This window comes from Ailuropoda melanoleuca, chromosome 8, assembly GCF_002007445.2.
Source record: "Ailuropoda melanoleuca isolate Jingjing chromosome 8, ASM200744v2, whole genome shotgun sequence".
NCBI classification, from domain to species: domain Eukaryota; kingdom Metazoa; phylum Chordata; class Mammalia; order Carnivora; family Ursidae; genus Ailuropoda; species Ailuropoda melanoleuca.
In genome coordinates this window covers 51,327,969-51,347,195 of record NC_048225.1, presented here as the reverse complement: position 1 = coordinate 51,347,195, position 19,227 = coordinate 51,327,969, and the positions used below count along the sequence as shown (strand labels likewise).

Genomic DNA, 19,227 nt, shown 5'->3' with positions numbered 1-19,227 from the left:
TACCTACACATATCCTGGTAGAATTTCTGAATTCTAAAACGAAAAAAAAAATTACAGCTCTGAACTAAGAAATATAAGCTCCCTACAAAGGAAAGAGAACCAGACAGACATCAGACATCCTAACTGTAACACTAAACACTAAACAGTAACATAGCAATATTTACAGAGTTCTGAAAGAATTCCAACTATGTATAAGAGCCAAAGAAAGGCAGTTTCAGACATGCACGGTCTCTTATATACTTATTCAGAAAAACAATTACTAGAATGCTAGAATGTGTTCCAGTCAAATAGTGTGAATCAGAACAAGGAATTAAAAAAAAAAAAAAAAGTGGGCAGCAATTTAGAACTAATTTTGAAAAAATACTTATAAAGATTAATGCATACTTTAAGAAAAGATTCTTTAAATAAGAGACACATTATAAAAACATAAGCTGAAACTAAATTCCAAATTATTTAACAGTATAACACAATCAAATAAAAATCAAATAAAACACACTGAAACTTTCATCTTGATCTGAGGTGCTCTTGATAGAGGTAAATCATAAAATCTGTTTATCTTTTTAAGCTGATAAATTTAAGTTGATTATGTTTATTAAAAATGTAAGTAAAAATACTAATTATATATAAAGTAATGCGAGCCAACATTTATCAAGTGCTTACTCTGAATTGACTCAGCAGTATTTTAAGAGCTTAATGTTTAATAATTTGATAATTCTTACAATAACCCTGTGAGGGTGAAGCAAATACTATTATTATCCCAGTTTAACTCACGGGGAACAAACTGAGGCACAGAAGTCTTACGTAACTTGCCTACAGTCACTAAGTTTGCAAATGGTGGGACTCAAGATCTCAGTCTAAGCAACAAGGAACCATAGCCTTCTTAACTGCTATGTTCTACTGCCTCTCACCTGAAAAGGTTAGATGTAGGGTTAGAACTTTCAAACCCTTGGAAAAAACAAAGAAAACAACCAATCTAGCAAAAGTCAAGAAAGAAAAAAAAAAAAGCAGGAATGCACACAAACGCAAAGTATAAAATACTACAACATGAGTGAAGAACAAATATATTTGTCTTTGTATAATGACGTGGAAAAATGGAATATCACTGGATGAAACGAAAAGGGGGCAGAACACAAAGTATATTATGATTCCATTTATATTAATACACACATTTATAATCTCTATATATTTATCTGCCTTGGGAAGAGTCTATTGACAGTTGTTTCAGAAGGGGTAGATTGTCAGGAAACCTTTACTTAATCTGCAATATTTAAATTTTTTTTACAATAGTCATACATAAACTGAAGGAATACATATAAATATATATATACATATGTGTGTGTATGTGTTTGCGTGTGTGTGTATGTGTGTGTATATATATATTTTTTTAATAAAACATAGATGCAAGGGACGCCTGGATGCCTCAGTTGGCTGAATGTCTGCCTTCAGCTCAGGTCATGATTCCAGGGTCCTGGGATCCAGCCCCCACATCCGGCTCCCTGCTCAGCGGGGAACCTGCTTCTCCCTCTCCTGACCCTCCCCTCCCGGGTTGTGTCCTCTCTCTCTCTCTCTGTCTCAAATAAATAAATAAAATCTTAAAAAAAGGGGCACCTGGGTGGCACAGCAGTTAAGCATCTGCCTTCGGCTCAGGGCGTGATCCCGGCGTTATGGGATCGAGCCCCACATCAGGCTCCTCTGCTATGAGCCTGCNAAAAAAAAAAAAATCTTAAAAAAAAAAAAAAAAGAAGTGTAAATGCCAACACAAGCACCTGTCTGCTCAGCTGTGACTGGCAAACAGTAGGGATTAAGCATTTGTTAAGCAAATGATGGCTATCTCTAAGATAAAATCACTACCTGATTTTATCAGGTCACTATCAAAATAAGTGAAGAAATAAAATAACACGGAGAATGTTCTTTCTGACCTGGTATTTTTCAACGCTTACTTAAACACTCGTATCTTCCCGTGCCCCTTTTAGACCGACACAACCGCTACACTGAGCATCAGATGTGTCTCCCACCTGGGAACGAGCCACTACACTGTATCAGATCTACGACGCCATCATTCTGAAGATGCACCTTTATTTTATGAAACACCAAGAAACCAAAAAACCCGCTTTCAATTAAAGTATGGCACACCATCAAAATATCTAATTTCATGAAGTTAAAATTTAAAATGTGCATTTTAGAATCAATTAAATATGGCAATTCTATTAGAAAGTCTAATAGTGAGCTCTTACTATGTACTATGGACCATATTAAGTGCTTCTACATGTATCATCCCATTTATTCTTCATGAAAACCCCATGAGACAGATGCTGTCATCATTCTTGTTTTACAGACAGGGAAATAAGGCACAGAGAGTCTAAAAAAATACCATCCATAATCAAACAATTAGTAAGTGGAGAGGTCCGGGGTTGAACAAGGTAGTCTCACTGCACAGTACATTACTTTCTTTTGTCTTTACTGCCTGGGAGAGCTTACAAGTCCCTTCAGAAAAGAAAATATAGTTCCTGGCACTAAATTCTTAAAGAAATCTATCAAGGACCATAAAGAATGTCTTTGTTGCCTGTTAACCTATGTTGTGCTGTAGGCAACGGAGAGCCACTGGAGGGGTTTTCCAGAGATCCAGTTTGACCCAAAGATAGAACCTGGAATATCTGAAAAAAATGAAGAGTTTGCATACCCTTTAGCAAATTTTTCCTAAATATCTTTTCACTTCCCATTAACCTTGGTGAGATCTCTGAGTACATCTGAAGAGTCTTTGAAAGGACTGTGCCACCCCTCCTGGCCAGCCACACATCTTACCCTCGAGTAGTCCGTGCTGTTACTATAAGTTGCAAGGCTTTGGCCTGCAGCCTCATGTGATGTATAATCACCACCTGTTTATTCTCCACACCACTGTACATGAACTCCATTTTGTAGGTCTCTTCCATGATCTATAAGGAAAGGTAATTAACAATCAGTAAAAATATCATAATGGTCTTGAGAGCAGCACAGAATTCTGGGTAAAATTCTGAACTGAGGTTTTTAATGCCTGTGCTTTAATGCTGAAAAGAGATTATTTAAGTGCCTATGGTGAGAGAAATTAGGATAATTTGAAAGAAATTAATATGTTTTGAGAGAAATTAATATAGTATGTCTTATGAAAAGAGAGTAAGTTGATTTTGTCAGTTAAAAAAAAAAAGACTTTCATCCAGTAATAAAGTCATCTTAGTTGATGATGTGAAGATATGAACAGTTTAATCACTGATAAAATCATAAAGAACTGCTTATTGCCCTAAACCAAATGATAAACACTGTGTATGGAAACCCAACCCTAGGAAAAGTCCTCAAGAATTTAGCATCAGGAACCATTAACCATGTGTTAATCATCCAGATAGACTGTTTTATGGGCCTGGTCTGTTGACGGGAATTTGGAGAGGAGAACAAGTGCAGAAAACAATGTCTATGACCTCAGCTCAAGCCCAGTGCATTAAGCTCTTGGCTGCATTCTATCCAAATCAGCTACTCCCATCCAAATGACACTTCTCTCCCCATTCTGTGCTTCCCTTCCTTAGAGGGCTTTGGGGTCAAAGATAGGACTTCAGGCTCTCCCACAATTGCCAGAAAGACAAGTTAACTAATTACATAGTTTGCCTCAGTTTCCCTATCTGTAAATAGGGAAGAAGTAGGCCCGAAGTCATAAAACTTAAAGGATAAAATGGAGCATGGAAAGCACTTAGCCCGGTATCCGGCAAACAGCAATGGTAATTCCTTTCCCCTCCTTCTTCCAGACTACTGTTGCCTGGTCCCATCCCTCCCATTCTGGGGCTCTAATCATTAGGTTCTACTCCCCTCCAATAAGCCACACAGCAGGTCTGAGAGGAAGTCGAGATCAGAGAAGAGATCAAGCAGAGCAGTGGGAAGAAAACTCAGTGGGTACCAGAGGATATGGGCTCCATTCCCTAATCTACTACCTATAGCTCTACAAATTTACCCTTGCTGAGCCTCAACTACTTCATCTATAAAACGGACTTAATATGTTTTCTTACCTAATGGGATTACTGTGAGTGTTAATTAAAATAGACTTGAAATCATTTACTGAACTCTAAAATAACAATTATTAGCTTGCTACTGGGTCATAATCACTGGGTCATATGTAGACTCACTATCTGGAAGACAGGATCCAGAAGAGTTCACCAAATCCCAAAACCTAAGAATGAAGGGAAAGTGCTCAAAGCTAGAAACAGATAAACTCCAGGCAAATATAATTAAATGCTACTTAATGAACTGAGGAGTATATAAGGACCTTTTAACATTCAAGAAATGGTACAACTTAAAAATACAAACAACTTCAAAATGAGTTCAGCTACATTTTCAGATGAAAGATTCATGACAGTATTTACTGTATTTTAGTATATCTGAAATACAAACTGATAATATTTTAGAACACTAAAGCATCTTAGAAATCATCCAGTTAAACTGCCATATTTTACAGAGAAGGAAAAATCCAGGGAAGTTAAGCAACCTCAGCATCACCCAACAAATCAGAGGCCAACCTGTGACTAGAATCCAGGTCCCCTGACTCCAAAGCCAGTGCTGTGTCCCCTAATTATGCTGCTTCTCGTGACACTAACATCTGTCACAGGTTGGAACTGAGGAAGGCACAGCAGAGGCGTGAGCCATGTGAAAGCCTCTGGCTCCAACTCAGACGAGACAATTCCTGACAGAGATCTATCTGAAAGCCAGTCCCAATATACTTACCTGTTTTGCTGCTGCAGAGGCCAAATCACTCTGCTTCAAATACAAAGGGGCGGCCACATTCCACAGCTTTTCTTGCAAGGCCTACACAGACAAATCCGGAGAGAACAGAACACAGAGGTCACCAAGACTGGCATGTCATTTGAAACTTCTGTGTTTGTTTTGCTTTGGAAATCTCCTGGATCAGGACTTCCTCTCAACCTTACTCTTTTAAGCTGGTAAGCCCTGCCTATTACAGAGAAAGAGGAAACCAAAGGTTTGAACTCCTCCCCATGCAATCCAATTCCTGGCCCAAATGCCCTATATCCAGATCAGACCAATGCTTGCAAGCAGAGGGCAGGACATGCAGGTCTCACCAAAATGTGCAAGTAAGCCAGCTTCCACGGCTCTCAGCCCTTCTTGTTCGCAGAGCCACTAGACTTCTCTGGCTGCCCATACCCTTCTTCCCTGACTATGGTTCTTTTATTTTGCCCCAGGTTCACTATCCTTTGAAGATCCCCATCACCTTACTGACATACCCACACCAGAAATCAAGCAGCTTTCCTAGATTCCTCCCTCTCCCTCAATCTGTTGTCAAAAGTTATCACAAGGAGCCACAATTTGACCTTCTGTCTCTCTCCTCTCAGCCATATGGCCCCATCTCAAATCTCTCTTTTTTTTCTTTTTTTTAAAAGATTTTATTTATCCATTCGATAGAGAGAGAGACAGCCAGCGAGAGAGGGAACACAAGCAGGGGGAGTGGGAGAGGAAGAAGCAGGCTCCCAGCGGAGGAGCCTGATGCGGGGCTTGATCCCAGAACGCCAGGATCATGCCATGAGCCGAAGGCAGACACTTAAATCTCTCAGGCACCCCTCAAATCTCTCTTCTAAACCTCTGCTGTAGTCCCTTATTTTCACAGTCCTTCTTAATGATGTAGTACTCAATAGTCGCATGTGCCTGGTGACTATCCAGTTAGACAATAGCAGGTCTAAACTATAGATACAGAAATTTTTAAAGCATCCAAATCATACTACCCTTAACAGAGCTATTGTTCTTGAAAACTCACTTCCAATCATTTCTCATATATATGCTTTCTATGCAGTTGTAGTCTAAAAGCAGAACTGTGTATGCTTTTTTTTTTTTTTTTTTGGTACATAACATTACACTGGGGGCACTTGGGTGGCTCAGTTGATGAAGCATCTGCTTTCGGCTCAGGTCATGATCCCAGGGTCCTGGGATTGAGCCCCACATCGGGCTCCCTACTCATTAGGGAGCCTGCTTCTCCCTCTCCCTGCCACTCCCCCTGCTTGTGCTCCCCCCACCCCCATCAAATAAATAAATAAAATCAGAAAGAAGAAAGAAAGAAAGAAAGAAAGAAAGAAAGAAAGAAACAAAGAAAGAAAGAAACAAAGAAAGAAAGAAAGAAAAAGAAAAAGAAAGAAAGAAAGAAAAGAAAAGAAAAGAAAAGAAAAGAAAAGAAAAGAAAAGAACGAATGAACGAACACCAACACTGACATGGCACTCACTACGTATCAGACACTAGGCAAAGGGCTCTCATACACCTTGCTTGTAACCAACCCTTAACTGAGTAGAATTATTATCATCCCTGTTTCATAGAAGCTTGGAAAGCCCAAACTCTGCAAAGGGGCATGGAGGAGCTTTTGGGGTAATGAAAATTTTCTATATCTTGACTGTGGTGGTGGTGGTTAAACAGGTGTATATATTTGAAAGAATCTATCTAGCCAAACAAGAGCTGTTTAAATCCCAACCATTTCAGTATACACACCCCCTTCCATGTAGATACACATACCTGCAAAACCCTAAGCTCACACATCTTACAGTGAGAAATAATTTCTAACAACTCCATTTATTCTGACTTTGGTCAAATATCATAATCACTAACAACACTTGGAACTAAAGCCAGGATAAAGATTTACCAAGTAAGAAGGGGTCTCCTAAATCCTAAGCCTAAATTTAGAGCGGAACTCTGCTGCAGAAGCTGAAAGCTACTGAACTAATCCAGCACATTTTAAACTCAGCTAGCTGAAACAGCTTCTCGGCTACCAATTTTGTTTGTGTATGTGTGTGTGTGTGTCTATATAATTTGACTACCTAATACGAAAGGTCAGCAAGGTGGCCATCTGAAGGGCAGTGAAATCGAACTCTGCCTAGTAAGACTTGGGCAAAGTAAAATTGACATTTTAAGAAAATAATAAAAAAGTTCTATGCTAACCAAATTATAAAAACAATGAAAAATCCTTAGGATTCCAGTGAAAATGATTATCCAATCTGCTCTAATTATACAATGATAAAAGAATTCTCCCAAGTTAAAAAAATTTAAATTCCCACGAGTTAACAATTTTTTTTTTTTTTTTAAAGATTCCATTTATTTATCTGACAGAGAGAGACAGCCAGTGAGAGAGGGAACACAAGCAGGGGGAGTGGGAGAGGAAGAAGCAGGCTCCCAGTGGAGGAGCCTGATGTGGGGCTCAATCCCAGAACACTGGGATCATGCGCTGAGCCGAAGGCAGACGCTTAAGGACTGTACCACCCAGGCGCCCCTAACAATTCTTTAATTAGAGACTAATATAATTACACTGCAGAGTACATAATTTCTTCACTGCTAAGCTGCTGTATAAGACTACATTTTTCCACTTATGACCTCAAGAACTGCTGAACCCATTACAGTGCTTTCGTTGCACTTTATGCACTTAAGAATCACACTCACAAACATAACAGATCCAAACCAACCTTGATGAGAAGAAGCTGACACCGAAGATAGGTAGCAGAGAAGTCAGCAACTCCTGCTAGTTCAGACTGAAGTTCTCCAAGTCTTTGCAGATCCCTGCAGTAAAGAAAACCCCAAGTCCAACAATGGACAGGGATAATGACAGCCATATAAAGATCACATCAAAAGCATTTACCATTTTAAGGGGCACCTGCATGGCTCAGTAGGTTAAACATCTGCCTTCAACTCAGGTCATGATCCCAAGGTCTTGGGATCAAGCCCCACGTCCCTCCCCCTGCTTGCGTGCTCTCGCTCTCTCCCTCTCAATCTCAAATAAATACATAAAATCTTTATTTTTTTTTAATTTTTATTTTATTTATTTGACAGACAGAGACAGCGAGAGAGGGAACACAAGCAAGAGGAGTGTGAAAGGGAGAAGCAGGCTTCCCGCCAATGCGGGGCTCGATCCCAGGACCCTGCGATCATGACCTGAGCCAAAGGCAGACACTTAACGGCTGAGCCACCCAGGCGCCCCATAAAATCTTTCTTTAAAAAAAAAAAGCATTTTGCCATTTTATACCTAGTAAATTGGTCATAAATTTTTAAATGACGACACCCAATGCTGGAGTGGTTACAATGAAACTGGTTCACTCATGCTTTGATAGCAGTTTCACCTGATACAATTCTTGTGCAAAGTAAAACTGTACTGTTATAAAAATCATACATATGGTCAAATATTTGTGAAGTAATTCTAAGAGAAATATCCAAAAGAAATGAAATGCTTTATGCCCCACAATATTCTACTAATATTATTATTCCAATAATAAGGTATATGACCTTAACTACATAAAAAGTGTATGCAGGAGAAAAATACAGCAATGTGGTTTTCTGGATAGAGGTATGAGGGTGCTTTTTAGTGCCTTCTCCCAACTGTGCTTTATTTTCCAAGTATTTTATATAACAGATGAGTATTTTTTTGTATCATCAGGAAAAAAATTTAAGATATTGTAGTAGGCTTTGTTGGCTCCCTACCCAGTTAGCCATTCTTTACATCTTCCTCACTAATTGAATCCTGATTTTGTTCAAGGTAAGGTATCCTCAAACCCATTCCCAGGTAGAGTCTCACAGAACTAAGCCAATTAGTATATGTCATCTCCCTGGTTATGTGACCTAAGCTGGCCTTCTCAGTCCTAATTGAAGGACTTATATTTCATGCTTGGAGCAGGTCTGGTAGTGGTCTGTCTCCATCTCTATCACGCCCTAGACTGAACAAGAGCACTTACGGTCCTGATTGTCACTGGAAGTCATACTGTAACTCTAAAAGAAAAAAAGCCTTGGGATAAAGCAAATGCTGAGGATAAGAAAAAATCCAAAGAGACAGAGAACTGGGTCCTTAATGATATAAATAAACTACTTGACCATACCATACTTAGAACTGCCTCCAATTTCTATTCAGATGAGAAAATAAAAAGCCATTGTAAGCTAGTTTGAGATGGGGTTTCCAGATACCTGAAGCCCAAAGCATCCTAGCTGGATACTGGTATAGACAAAATGATTGCAAAAAATATAAAACCCAGCTGCCTGGGGGCAAGAAAATAGAAAGTGGCACATAGATCAAATAGTTGTGTTGAGACAGGAATTACTGATTTAAAAATTTTTTTTGAGTAGATAATACATACCTAGCTATAGAATTAAACCAATAAGGTACAGAATTCAAAAGATACTACAGGATATGCAATTTATTTAGTTCACCTTCCTATCCCAGGGTGCCACTAACTAGTACACCCTTCCCAGAGGCAACCACCATTACCAGTTTCTTTTCTTTCTTTTTTCTGGAAATACATGACATATCTACAATAAAACATTGTTTTTCTTTCTTCTTTTTTGGGGAGAGGTATATGTGTATGTGTGTATGTGTGTATGTGTGTGTGTGTGCGTGTATGCACGTGACCTAATAATCCATGTCAGAAAGCATTCATGGAAAGCTATCTTGTTTTTTAATGGCAACATCAAAATTTCATATAAAAATGACAGCTGTGGAAAACCTGATGATTTCGGTCACAAGGGAAGCGGAGCTGCAGGGCTGGCATAACAAAGTTTCACAACAGCCTACACAAAACTGTCCATCAGACTAAGCCCCTCCCTCTAGTCTCATGCAACTTTCTAATAGCTAATGCTGCGTCCTTCGGACCTTGGTATCAGGAAGGAGATGCCCTAGAAAGGGACACAGAATGAATTACTCCCAAAATAACTGAAGAAACTGGGGCCTGCGGCTTATATCTCATGTCCTGTGAGTTTTGGTGGCTTGAGAGGTTCCCGGAGAGCCTATTCATGTGTTGGAATCCAGCACAATCAAAGGCGAGACCCTTACTAGCTAACCACACCTGTGCAATGCTACACAGGTGGCCAGCTGGTCTCTCTCTTTCACATCTCTGATGTCTCTCTTGCAAAGACAGCCCCGAATCACTCTATTTCTGAACCACTTCCTCTCCAGGAAGATTCTGCTTCTGTGTCAATGACAGACAACACTGACCAGCGGACTACACGGCAGCTGGCAGCGCCGGGTGTTAGGCTATTCTGCAGCCCCTGCACCGAAGCAGTTGTTCTCAACGGCAAAGAGCAAGATGCAAGCCAACCAGCCACGGCATATCCAGACTACTGTACGAGCAGAAAAAGAAACTTGCTAGTGCTGGACAAAATGCGGTTATCCTGCTGTTTCCTCTCTGTACCTCTTCATGCCCATAATCCTCAGGAAGCCTAAGTTTAAACACCCCTCAGGAAACTATGAACTCTTTAATGAGAAAGGTACAGAGACCACCTTCTGTGTGCACTATACTAGGTACGCTAGGTGTTTCCTTACTTGCGCCCATTTAATCCTGACAATGTGAATTGCAATTAATTCTATTTCACTGACAATGAAAGGGAAGATCAGAGTTTAAGTGGTCTGCCCAAGGTCACAGGATTAATAAGTGGCAAACAGGCCTTGAATTCAGGTCTGTCTGAACTCCAAAAGTCTTTTTAAAAAAAACTGTATCATATTATATTTCATTTATTTATTTGGTATTAAACTCTTTGCAGTATTTATGAACTACATCAGATACAGATGACACCAAAATGGATTTAAAACCAGATGCATATTAAGCCACATTTCTACAAATGTGATCTGGGAGGGCAAAAGTGCCCCTCCCAGGAACACACTCTTTAGCAATCCTTCGTCCACATGATGGCAATAAGCATTTATAAAGTTTGGACGGGATTTACTTACAAAATATCAAGAGCATGTCTACGGTGTCAAATGAGCGATAATTTAAATTTTATTTTATTTTTTTTTACAATTTAAATTTTAAAACAAAATTTCATAAATGACCAACTATTATCTATGCAACTGCTATTCTCAAAATACTTTCCACGTGTCATGATAATGATCTTCACAACAGTCCTATGACCAGCTACATAGTACCCTCAAATTACAGAGGAGAGAATTGAGGCCCAAGATCATGTACCTAGGAAATGATAAAAATTAAGGCTTGAACCAATTCCTTTGGATTTTAAATCTCATTATACTCGACATTTTGTGTCATACAAAGTGTTAACCAGAAACAGAGCACTGTGACCAGGTGCAAGACCTAGTTAGACCTGTGTTCTAGTCCTGGACTAGTCCTGTTGCTATTCTCTGTCCTGGACAGCCTTCTCCCTTCTTCACTTGATGAACTTCTATTCCTTCTTCAGGTAGCTGCTTAGCCATCTAAGGCCCCCTTCCATCTTCCTAGAGAACCCTGAACTTCCCATACTGCAGCATGGAAAGCACAGTATTACACCTCTTGTTTACCTAGCTACTTCCCCAACCAGAATGTAAGATCCCTTGCAGCAAAGACTATTTTGTTTACTGCCGTGCCCCTTCTGCCTAGCATATGATGGATACTCAAAAACCATGTAACAAATGAATGAATCCCAGCTCCCTCACTCATTTTTAAAATGGGGTACTTTACATAAGATTGTTTCCAAATTCAATTCATAAAGCACTTAGAAAAGTGGATACGTAGTAAGCACTTTGAACAGACGGCAGCTCTTATTACAATCAAGGACAGCAGAGCCTTACAAACAATCTACATACATCTGGAGTTGTGATATGGTCAAAAGAAAACACCATCTATAAAAGTCTTAAAAGTCTTCATTCCTGGTTAAGCCATCACAACGACAGTTTTCAATATGTACTGAGCTCCTATATGGTACCCAAGGTACAATGGCGAAGACAAAGCAGTTATGTCAAATTCTAGAAACAAACAAATCATCTCCCAGAGCCCTAACTGAAGCACACTTTCTACAGGTGAGATCCCGTTAGATTAAATGACTGCTTGGATTACAACAGAGGGGATGGGTGGCATGTGACAGTGGGTGAAGTTTGTCTTCAACTAGTACCAACAAGTAAGTGATCAGAGTCCTAATCAGAGAAACTTCTGAATGAAACTCTAACATTTCACTTTTCCACAACTATCGAAAATGTAAGTCCTGCAGAACCCCAGAGGTCACGTGATCTAACAGGAATAGCCTTCACTGCAACATGTCACAAAGCCTCAAATGTAGAGTCAAACTAAACCAGATTCAAAGCCTGGTTTTGCTACTTCTCAGCAAATTGCTTCACCTCCCCAAATTGTCATTTCTTCTCTGTGAAATGGTAACAACATCTAACTGCAATAATGTTTGTAAAACAGAGTAGGTCATCAATAACTACCCCACCATCTGCTTTCCTTTCTGGACCTTTCACCACCCTGGCCACCCTCATCAGAATGCACTCAAGTTAGAAACAGTACCCAGGACTGACACAGCACTAGAACAGTGGTCTCACCGGCCTGAGCCCAGCAGGACTATCGCCATAACATGTGGGCAAGTCAGACCAACAGGTGTTTATTGAACACCCACTACTAGACAGCACTGCAGCTGATGACCAAACTGGCTTGCCTTTATGCATTTTGTACTTGCTTTAGTGCCAAGAGGATAAAAACTGTCAAGAACAAAACCTAAATGTTTACTTAGGTGGGGATGAGTCAGAAAGTGGAGCTTATTTTCCTGGGCTCGGGGCCAACAACTTCAGACACTGGCCTCTAAAGCTAATCGCTTTGTTAAGGGAGCGGAAGAAAAAAATGTGACTGAGGCATCACATCAGGGTCAACATACTTTTTCTGTAAAGGGTCCAACAGTAAATATTATAGGCTCTGCAGGCCATAAAGTGTCTGTGGCGCTACTCAACTCTGCCACAAACCTTATTCCAAAAAGCAGACAGATGCTGCTTTTGTTAAAGGCAAATGGATTTCAATTTGTTTCATATCATTCAGGACATCCTAATAAGGTCTGGAAGAGTCCGCTGGTTGTTCCCCAATATCTTCCCCTTCTTCCTGAGTATCAGAGTCACCAAATGTTGACTAAGCACTGGTCACCCAGAATAAAGACAGCATTTCCTAGCTCCTAGAAGCTAGATATTGCCATGTGACTTAAGTTCTAGTCAATGGGATGCAAGTAAAATTAGAACATGCAATTTTTGGGGAAGTGTCTTTAAAAGGTGGTTGGGGTAAGAAATGATGCCCTTCTCCTGCTCCTTCCTTTTTCCTGCAGCCTAGAAAACAGAGGGGATAGAGTTTGAATATTTAGGCAGAGTCCACTTGATGCGGAAGATGGAGGAAGAAGGCGTGTAGGGCCCTGACAACCATCTCAGCTCTGCCCTCCCTGCAAGAAAGAATTAACGTCCCCTCCTATATAACCACTGTTACTTTATATTTTCTGTCACCCATGCTAACTAATACACAAGGAAATAAAAATTAAAAACAGCTTCTTTGTAACTCTTCAGTTTTGCACTCACCATCGATCTGGTCATGAACACAAAGAGCTTTTCTTCATAATATGCTCAACTCCAATCTCACGCAAATATAAACAGGTCATAAAACTACGTGTGAGTGTAGGCCAACAGACTCAGAAAAACCAGCCTGTGGCCCACGGTCACCTCACCTGATGGTGAGCTCCAGCAGCTCCTGTGTTCCCTGAGGGTCCAGGTGCTGAAGACTGTACACCCTTTCAAGGCTCTGCTGCAGGAACTGATGGGAAGGGTCCTCATGAGGTGTGATGCTGGAGGAAACAGCCGATGACACTAGTTTTCTACCTGGTAACTAAGCAAACATAGTAGAGTTATAACACCATCAAATTCTGTGGCTCAGCTTCTGGTAACATGAAGAAACCAGGGGGGGAAAAAAAGTGAGTCAAACACAGGAAAGGGAAAACAGGTGAAGTGATTCTGTAAATAACCTTCCTCTCATTCTCTAGCTTCAGTGGGAGAAATGGAAAGAGGGAGAGAGAATGAATATGGTCTACACAAGCTGCAAAGAGAAAACAAAAAGAGAATGGAGTAATATTATGTTCTATTGCTAACTGAAGTAAATGAGCTAACCACAGATATGGGACTAAAAATCAATCTGTTGTCACATTTATTTTTAAACTTTATTTGATCTTTCACTTCACAGGGAAATGATGGCTTGTTCCCAAATAAATTTACACAGCATGCTATTTTATAGGATGATAACGATAATTCTTGCTCTGACTGCTAAAAGTGTTTACCTTTCAAGGGATGGATGAGAACAAAGTGGATTTCACTTTAAATTTTGTAGTTTATAGACAGTTTCGATTTTTTTTTTTGTTTTTTTAATGTTTTTTTATTATGTTAGTCACCATACAGTACATCCCTGGGTTTCTGATGTAAAGTTCGATGATTCATTAGTTGCGTATAACACCCAGTGCACCATGCAATACATGCCCTCCTTACTACCCATCACTGGTCTATCCCATTACCCCACTCCCTTCCCCTCTGAAGCCCTCAGTTTGTTTCTTAGAGTCCATAGCCACTCATGCTTCATTCCCCCTTCTGATTACCCCCCCCTTTCTTTATCCCTTTCTTCCCCTACCGATCTTCCTAGTTCTTATGTTTCCATAGATGAGAGAAACCATATAATTGTCTTTCTCTGCTTGACTTATTTCCCTTAGCATTATCTCCTCCGGTCCCGTCCATGTTGCAGCAAGTGTTGGTTAATCATCTTTTCTGATGGCTGAGTAATATTCCATTGTATATATGGACCACATCTTCTTAATCCAGTCATCTGTTGAAGGGCATCTCGCTTCCTTCCACAATTTAGCTATTGTGGACAAAGCTGCTATAAACATTGGGGTGCATATGGTCCTTCTCTTCACTACATCTGTATCTTTGGGGTAAATACCCAGTAGTGCAATTGCTGGATCATAGGGTAGCTCAATTTTTAACTTTTTAAGGGACCTCCACACTGTTTTCCAGAGTGGTTGTACCAACTTGCATTCCCACCAACAAAGTAGGAGGGATCCCCTATCTCCACATCCTCTCCAACAATTGTTGTTTCATGCCTTGTCAATTTTTGCCATTCTAACTGGTGTAAGGTGGTATCTTAGTGCGGTTTTGATTTGAATTTCCCTGATGGCTAATGATTTTGAACATTTTTTCATGTGTCTGTTAGCCATTTGTATGTCTTCGTTGGAAAAGTGTCTGTTCGTATCTTCTGCCCATTTTATGATTTGTTTCTCACGTATTGAGTTTGAGAAGTTCTTTGTAGATCTTGGATACCAGTCTTTTATCTGTAGTGTCATCTGCAAATATATTCTCCCATTCCATGGGCTGCCTCTTAGTTTTTTTGACTGTTTCCTTGGCTGTGCAGAAGCTTTTTATCTTGATGAAGTCCCACAAGTTCATTTTATCTTTTGTCTCTTGCCTTTGGAGATGTGTCATGAAAAAGGTTGCTGTGGCCGATGTCATAGAGGTTGCTGCCTATGTTCTCCTCTATGTTTAGATTTTCTAACCATGTACATATATTACTCTAAATGAAGTCATTTAGAGTCACCTAAACAGGGATGAGTTAACACAAATGAAGAGCTTAGAAAAGTGCCCCCACACAGTTACTACTCAGTGTTTGCCATTATTCTCACGGTTCACTACAAAGTTTTCTTTATCTATAAGGTTTTAAAAGTAACAAAGGTTTTATTATTAAAAAATAAACTTGTTGAGAATTATGGCTTTATGCAATTGTTAAAATGTTGCACAATCTAATCCTTGGTCTACAATATATTGTTCCAGATTCCTTATTCTTCCCTAACATAACATAATCAGTAACTCAGGGACAGTCAGAATACGAATCTTTTTTTTTTTTTTAAGTAATTTATTTTTTTAAAGATTTTATTTTTTTTTATGTTTTTTTTATTATATTAGTCACCATACAGTACATCCCTGGGTTTTTGATGAAAGTTCAATGATTCATTAATTGCGTATAACACCCAGTGCACCATGCAATACATGCCCTCCTTACTACCCAACACCAGCCTATCCCATTCCCCCACTCCCCTCCCCTCTGAAGCCCTCAGTTTGTTTCTCAGAGCCCACAGTCTCTCATGCTTCATTCCCCCTTCTGATTACCTCCTCTTTCTTTATCCCTTTCTTCCCCTACTGATCTTCCTAGTTCTTATTTTCCATAGATGAGAAATCATATGATAATTGTCTTTCTCTGCTTGACTTATTTCACTTAGCAATACGAATCTTCTTAAAAAGTAACGGATACAGAAACAAAAGTATAAAACAGTGGGAGAGTGCCCAAGAGAGAAAGAGAATGAATGAATGTGTTTTCAGAGAAAATATAGCCTGTTTTCTGCTATTCAACAACCACAAAGGACCCAAAATCAAAATACCAAAAATAATGACAAAAGTTGTTTTCAACATACCCTTAAGGCAGGAACAAGATGAGAAAGACTGTCTCGGAGGTAGGCATAGTGCCTGAAGGTATGATCTGAGAACAGTGCTGGCATTGTTGGACAGGTTTTAGCAGCATTAAAAATAAGAACCAAAACTGCAATGTCTGAGGGATGAGCGGGTTAAGTAAACCTGGAAGTTTAAAAGGTTGAGCTTGGCCAGAATATGGTGCCCCCAATTCCCACCCTCAAAAGTCTTATTAAATGACAATTTTCTAACAAATAAATGCAAATTTGAACAAAGAGATACATTACCCCACTCATCAAAGGGTGTTTTAAAATAAACCCCTATCCTGCAGAAAATAGCAATACACAGAAACTTCAGGTACATGGCTGACTAAAGTACATTCAGGCACATGTATCTTTGGATCATAATTTGGCACTAGACAATAAAAGTCTTTTGAATGGTGAATAATTCTACATCTCAGATTTTATTCTAAGTAAATAATTATAGAGTACAGAATCATTTATAATAGCAAATAACCAGGAACAACCTAATGACCATATACCTTGTGTTTCATCTACCGCTGGATGATTATGCAATTGTTAAAAATTCTATGTATGAAGAGCTTAAAATATTGTATAACAAGCATTGTGTCATGACTGAAAAAGCAGGCTCTAACATATATAGAGGATAGGATAGCAACTATCTATTACCAGGTATTTGATGATGAGATAAACTACGTTAAAAAAATGAAACAAGAGCAAAATCCCAACTCCAAGCCTTAAAAAAGAAGGACATACACTGAAATACTAATGGTCAATTACTTTGACTAGTAGGACTTTGGACATTAATTATGAAGTTTCTTCTTTCAACTTTCTGGACTTTCTTTCTTGTATATTAATTTCATAACAGAAGGAAAATCAGAAATTGAAAGATAAACATAGTTTCCAATCTTCTGTATGTATCCCTATTGAAGAGCCTGCTAGTTGTCTACTCAATATCCATTCTTCCCTTTTTCCTTGCTAACAGAATACTGATTTGACTACAAATATCCTCTAACTTTCTGCCCAGAACCTAGGCCTGATGACTGGACCTCCGGCAGCAATGCTGGACAAGTGAAAATAGCCGAACAGGAAGACAGAAGGAACTTGGATCACCAAGAATAATGCAGAGCTCCTATACCAGCAGCCGACTGGTACCTCCAGATTTCTTTTACCTTCAAGAAAAGTAAAAATCTCGGGGCGCCTGGGTGGCACAGCAGTTAAGCGTCTGCCTTCGGCTCAGGGCGTGGTCCCGGCGTTATGGGATCGAACCCCACATCAGGCTCCTCTGCTGGGAGCCTGCTTCTTCCTCTCCCACTCCCCCTGCTTGTGTACCCTCCTCTCGCTGGCTGTCTCTATCTCTGTCAAATAAATAAATAAAATCTTTAAAAAAAAAAAAAAAAGAAAAGTAAAAATCTTAATTCGTTTAAGCTACATTTGAGGGCAATCTCTTTTACTTACAGCCAAACATATTTCCTAAATAACACAGCCATCCAACTGTCCAGTAAAGTATCTCAACATAACAGGCTTCCAAAAGTGTTTAATGTTTTTTTTAATTTAAAAAGGGCCCTCAGGGGTGCCTGGGTGGCACAGTGGTTAAGCGTCTGCCTTCAGCTCAGGGCGTGATCCCGGCGTTATGGGATCGAGCCCCACATCAGGCTCCTCCGCTATGAGCCTGCTTCTTCCTCTCCAACTCCCGCTGCTTGTGTTCCCTCTCTCGCTGGCTGTCTCTATCTCTGTCGAATAAATAAAAATAAAATCTTTAAAAAAAAATAAAATAAAATAAAAAGGGCCCTCAGATATCTAAGGATTTCAATACATCCTGTGAGGTCTGTAATAACATCTAGCCCCTAAGCCCCTCCCGGATCAGCTGAACTTCAAACAGCTATAGTATTGCACCTTTAGAGGTAAGGTCTGGGATATGCCCTTCTCACAGGTAAACACATCAATTAAACAAATTGTTAAAAATGTCTCCAAACACAGTGTGAAAATAAACAAACAGAATGAACGGAGAATGCAGTGGTCATCCTACGACAGCCAGTTATCTGGCTAATCTCTGCATCTCAATAAATATCCCCTAAACCACACTAAGAATCTTCTATAGAGCAAAGAGAACCATAGGAGAGTGCGGATGCACTGATGTAAACATATTCCCATTACTGGAAAACAATCCAACTGCATGGCATGCTGCATGGCTATCACAAACCCACTGAACTTGTATCAGAGGCAAACTAATCCTGCAGCCTAGCTCAACCTGTCCCCTCTTCCGGCTGCAGATTAAGAAAGTTCATAAGCTGGGGCCCGTTGGTGGCTCAGTCAGTTAAGCGCCCGCCTCTTGGTTTTGGCTCAGGTCACGATCTCAGGGTCAGGAGATGGAGCCCCATGTGAGGCTCCAGGCTCAGCCCGGAGTCCACTTGAGATTCTTCCCCTCTGCCCCTCCCCCTGCTTGCTCACACACGCACTCTCTCTCTCTCTCTCTCTCTCAAATAAACCTTTAAAAAAAGAATGAAAGAGAGAGAGGAAGGGAGGGAGGGAGAGAGGGATGAAAGGAGGGGAAAGGAAGGAAGGAAGGAAGGAAGGAAGGAAGGAAGGAAGGAAGGAAGAAAGACAGTCATTCATAGGTTTTAAAACCAAAGATGTCTGGCTTTGAAACCCACATGTGCTGCTTGGAGAGTTATTTGACCTCTCTAAGCCTAAGTCTCCTCATTTGTAAACTGGGAATAATACCTCCTCCCAGGGGTGTTTGGAAGATCAGTGGTAAATGTATAAAGCATGAAACAGTGTAGAATATAACAGGTGCTCAAGAAATGGTATATTAAAAAAAACACCTAATAATATTAGTATTAAATAGAAAATGTGAATTACTGTGAAAACAAGAATAAAAGCTAAGAATAGTAACTACTAGGCTCCCTCAGGATATACTCTTAATTAAAAGAAATGAAAAAAATTAAACTCAGGACCTCCCCCTCCAAGTTACACTGCAGAAAAAGATG

General features: G+C 39.8%; 1 protein-coding gene across 1 annotated transcript in view; it reads right to left on the bottom strand.

Moving 5' to 3' along the window:
• Positions 1-19,227, bottom strand: part of INTS4 (integrator complex subunit 4) — a 109,666-nt gene that overhangs the window by 12,753 nt on the left and 77,686 nt on the right. The window contains exons 14-18 of the mRNA XM_011221072.3: positions 16,223-16,356; positions 13,445-13,602; positions 7,468-7,561; positions 4,741-4,821; positions 2,803-2,933 (exon numbers count right to left, since the gene is read on the bottom strand). Coding sequence (XP_011219374.2) covers positions 2,803-2,933; positions 4,741-4,821; positions 7,468-7,561; positions 13,445-13,602; positions 16,223-16,356 — 598 coding nt within the window. The remainder of the gene's footprint in view (positions 1-2,802; positions 2,934-4,740; positions 4,822-7,467; positions 7,562-13,444; positions 13,603-16,222; positions 16,357-19,227) is intronic.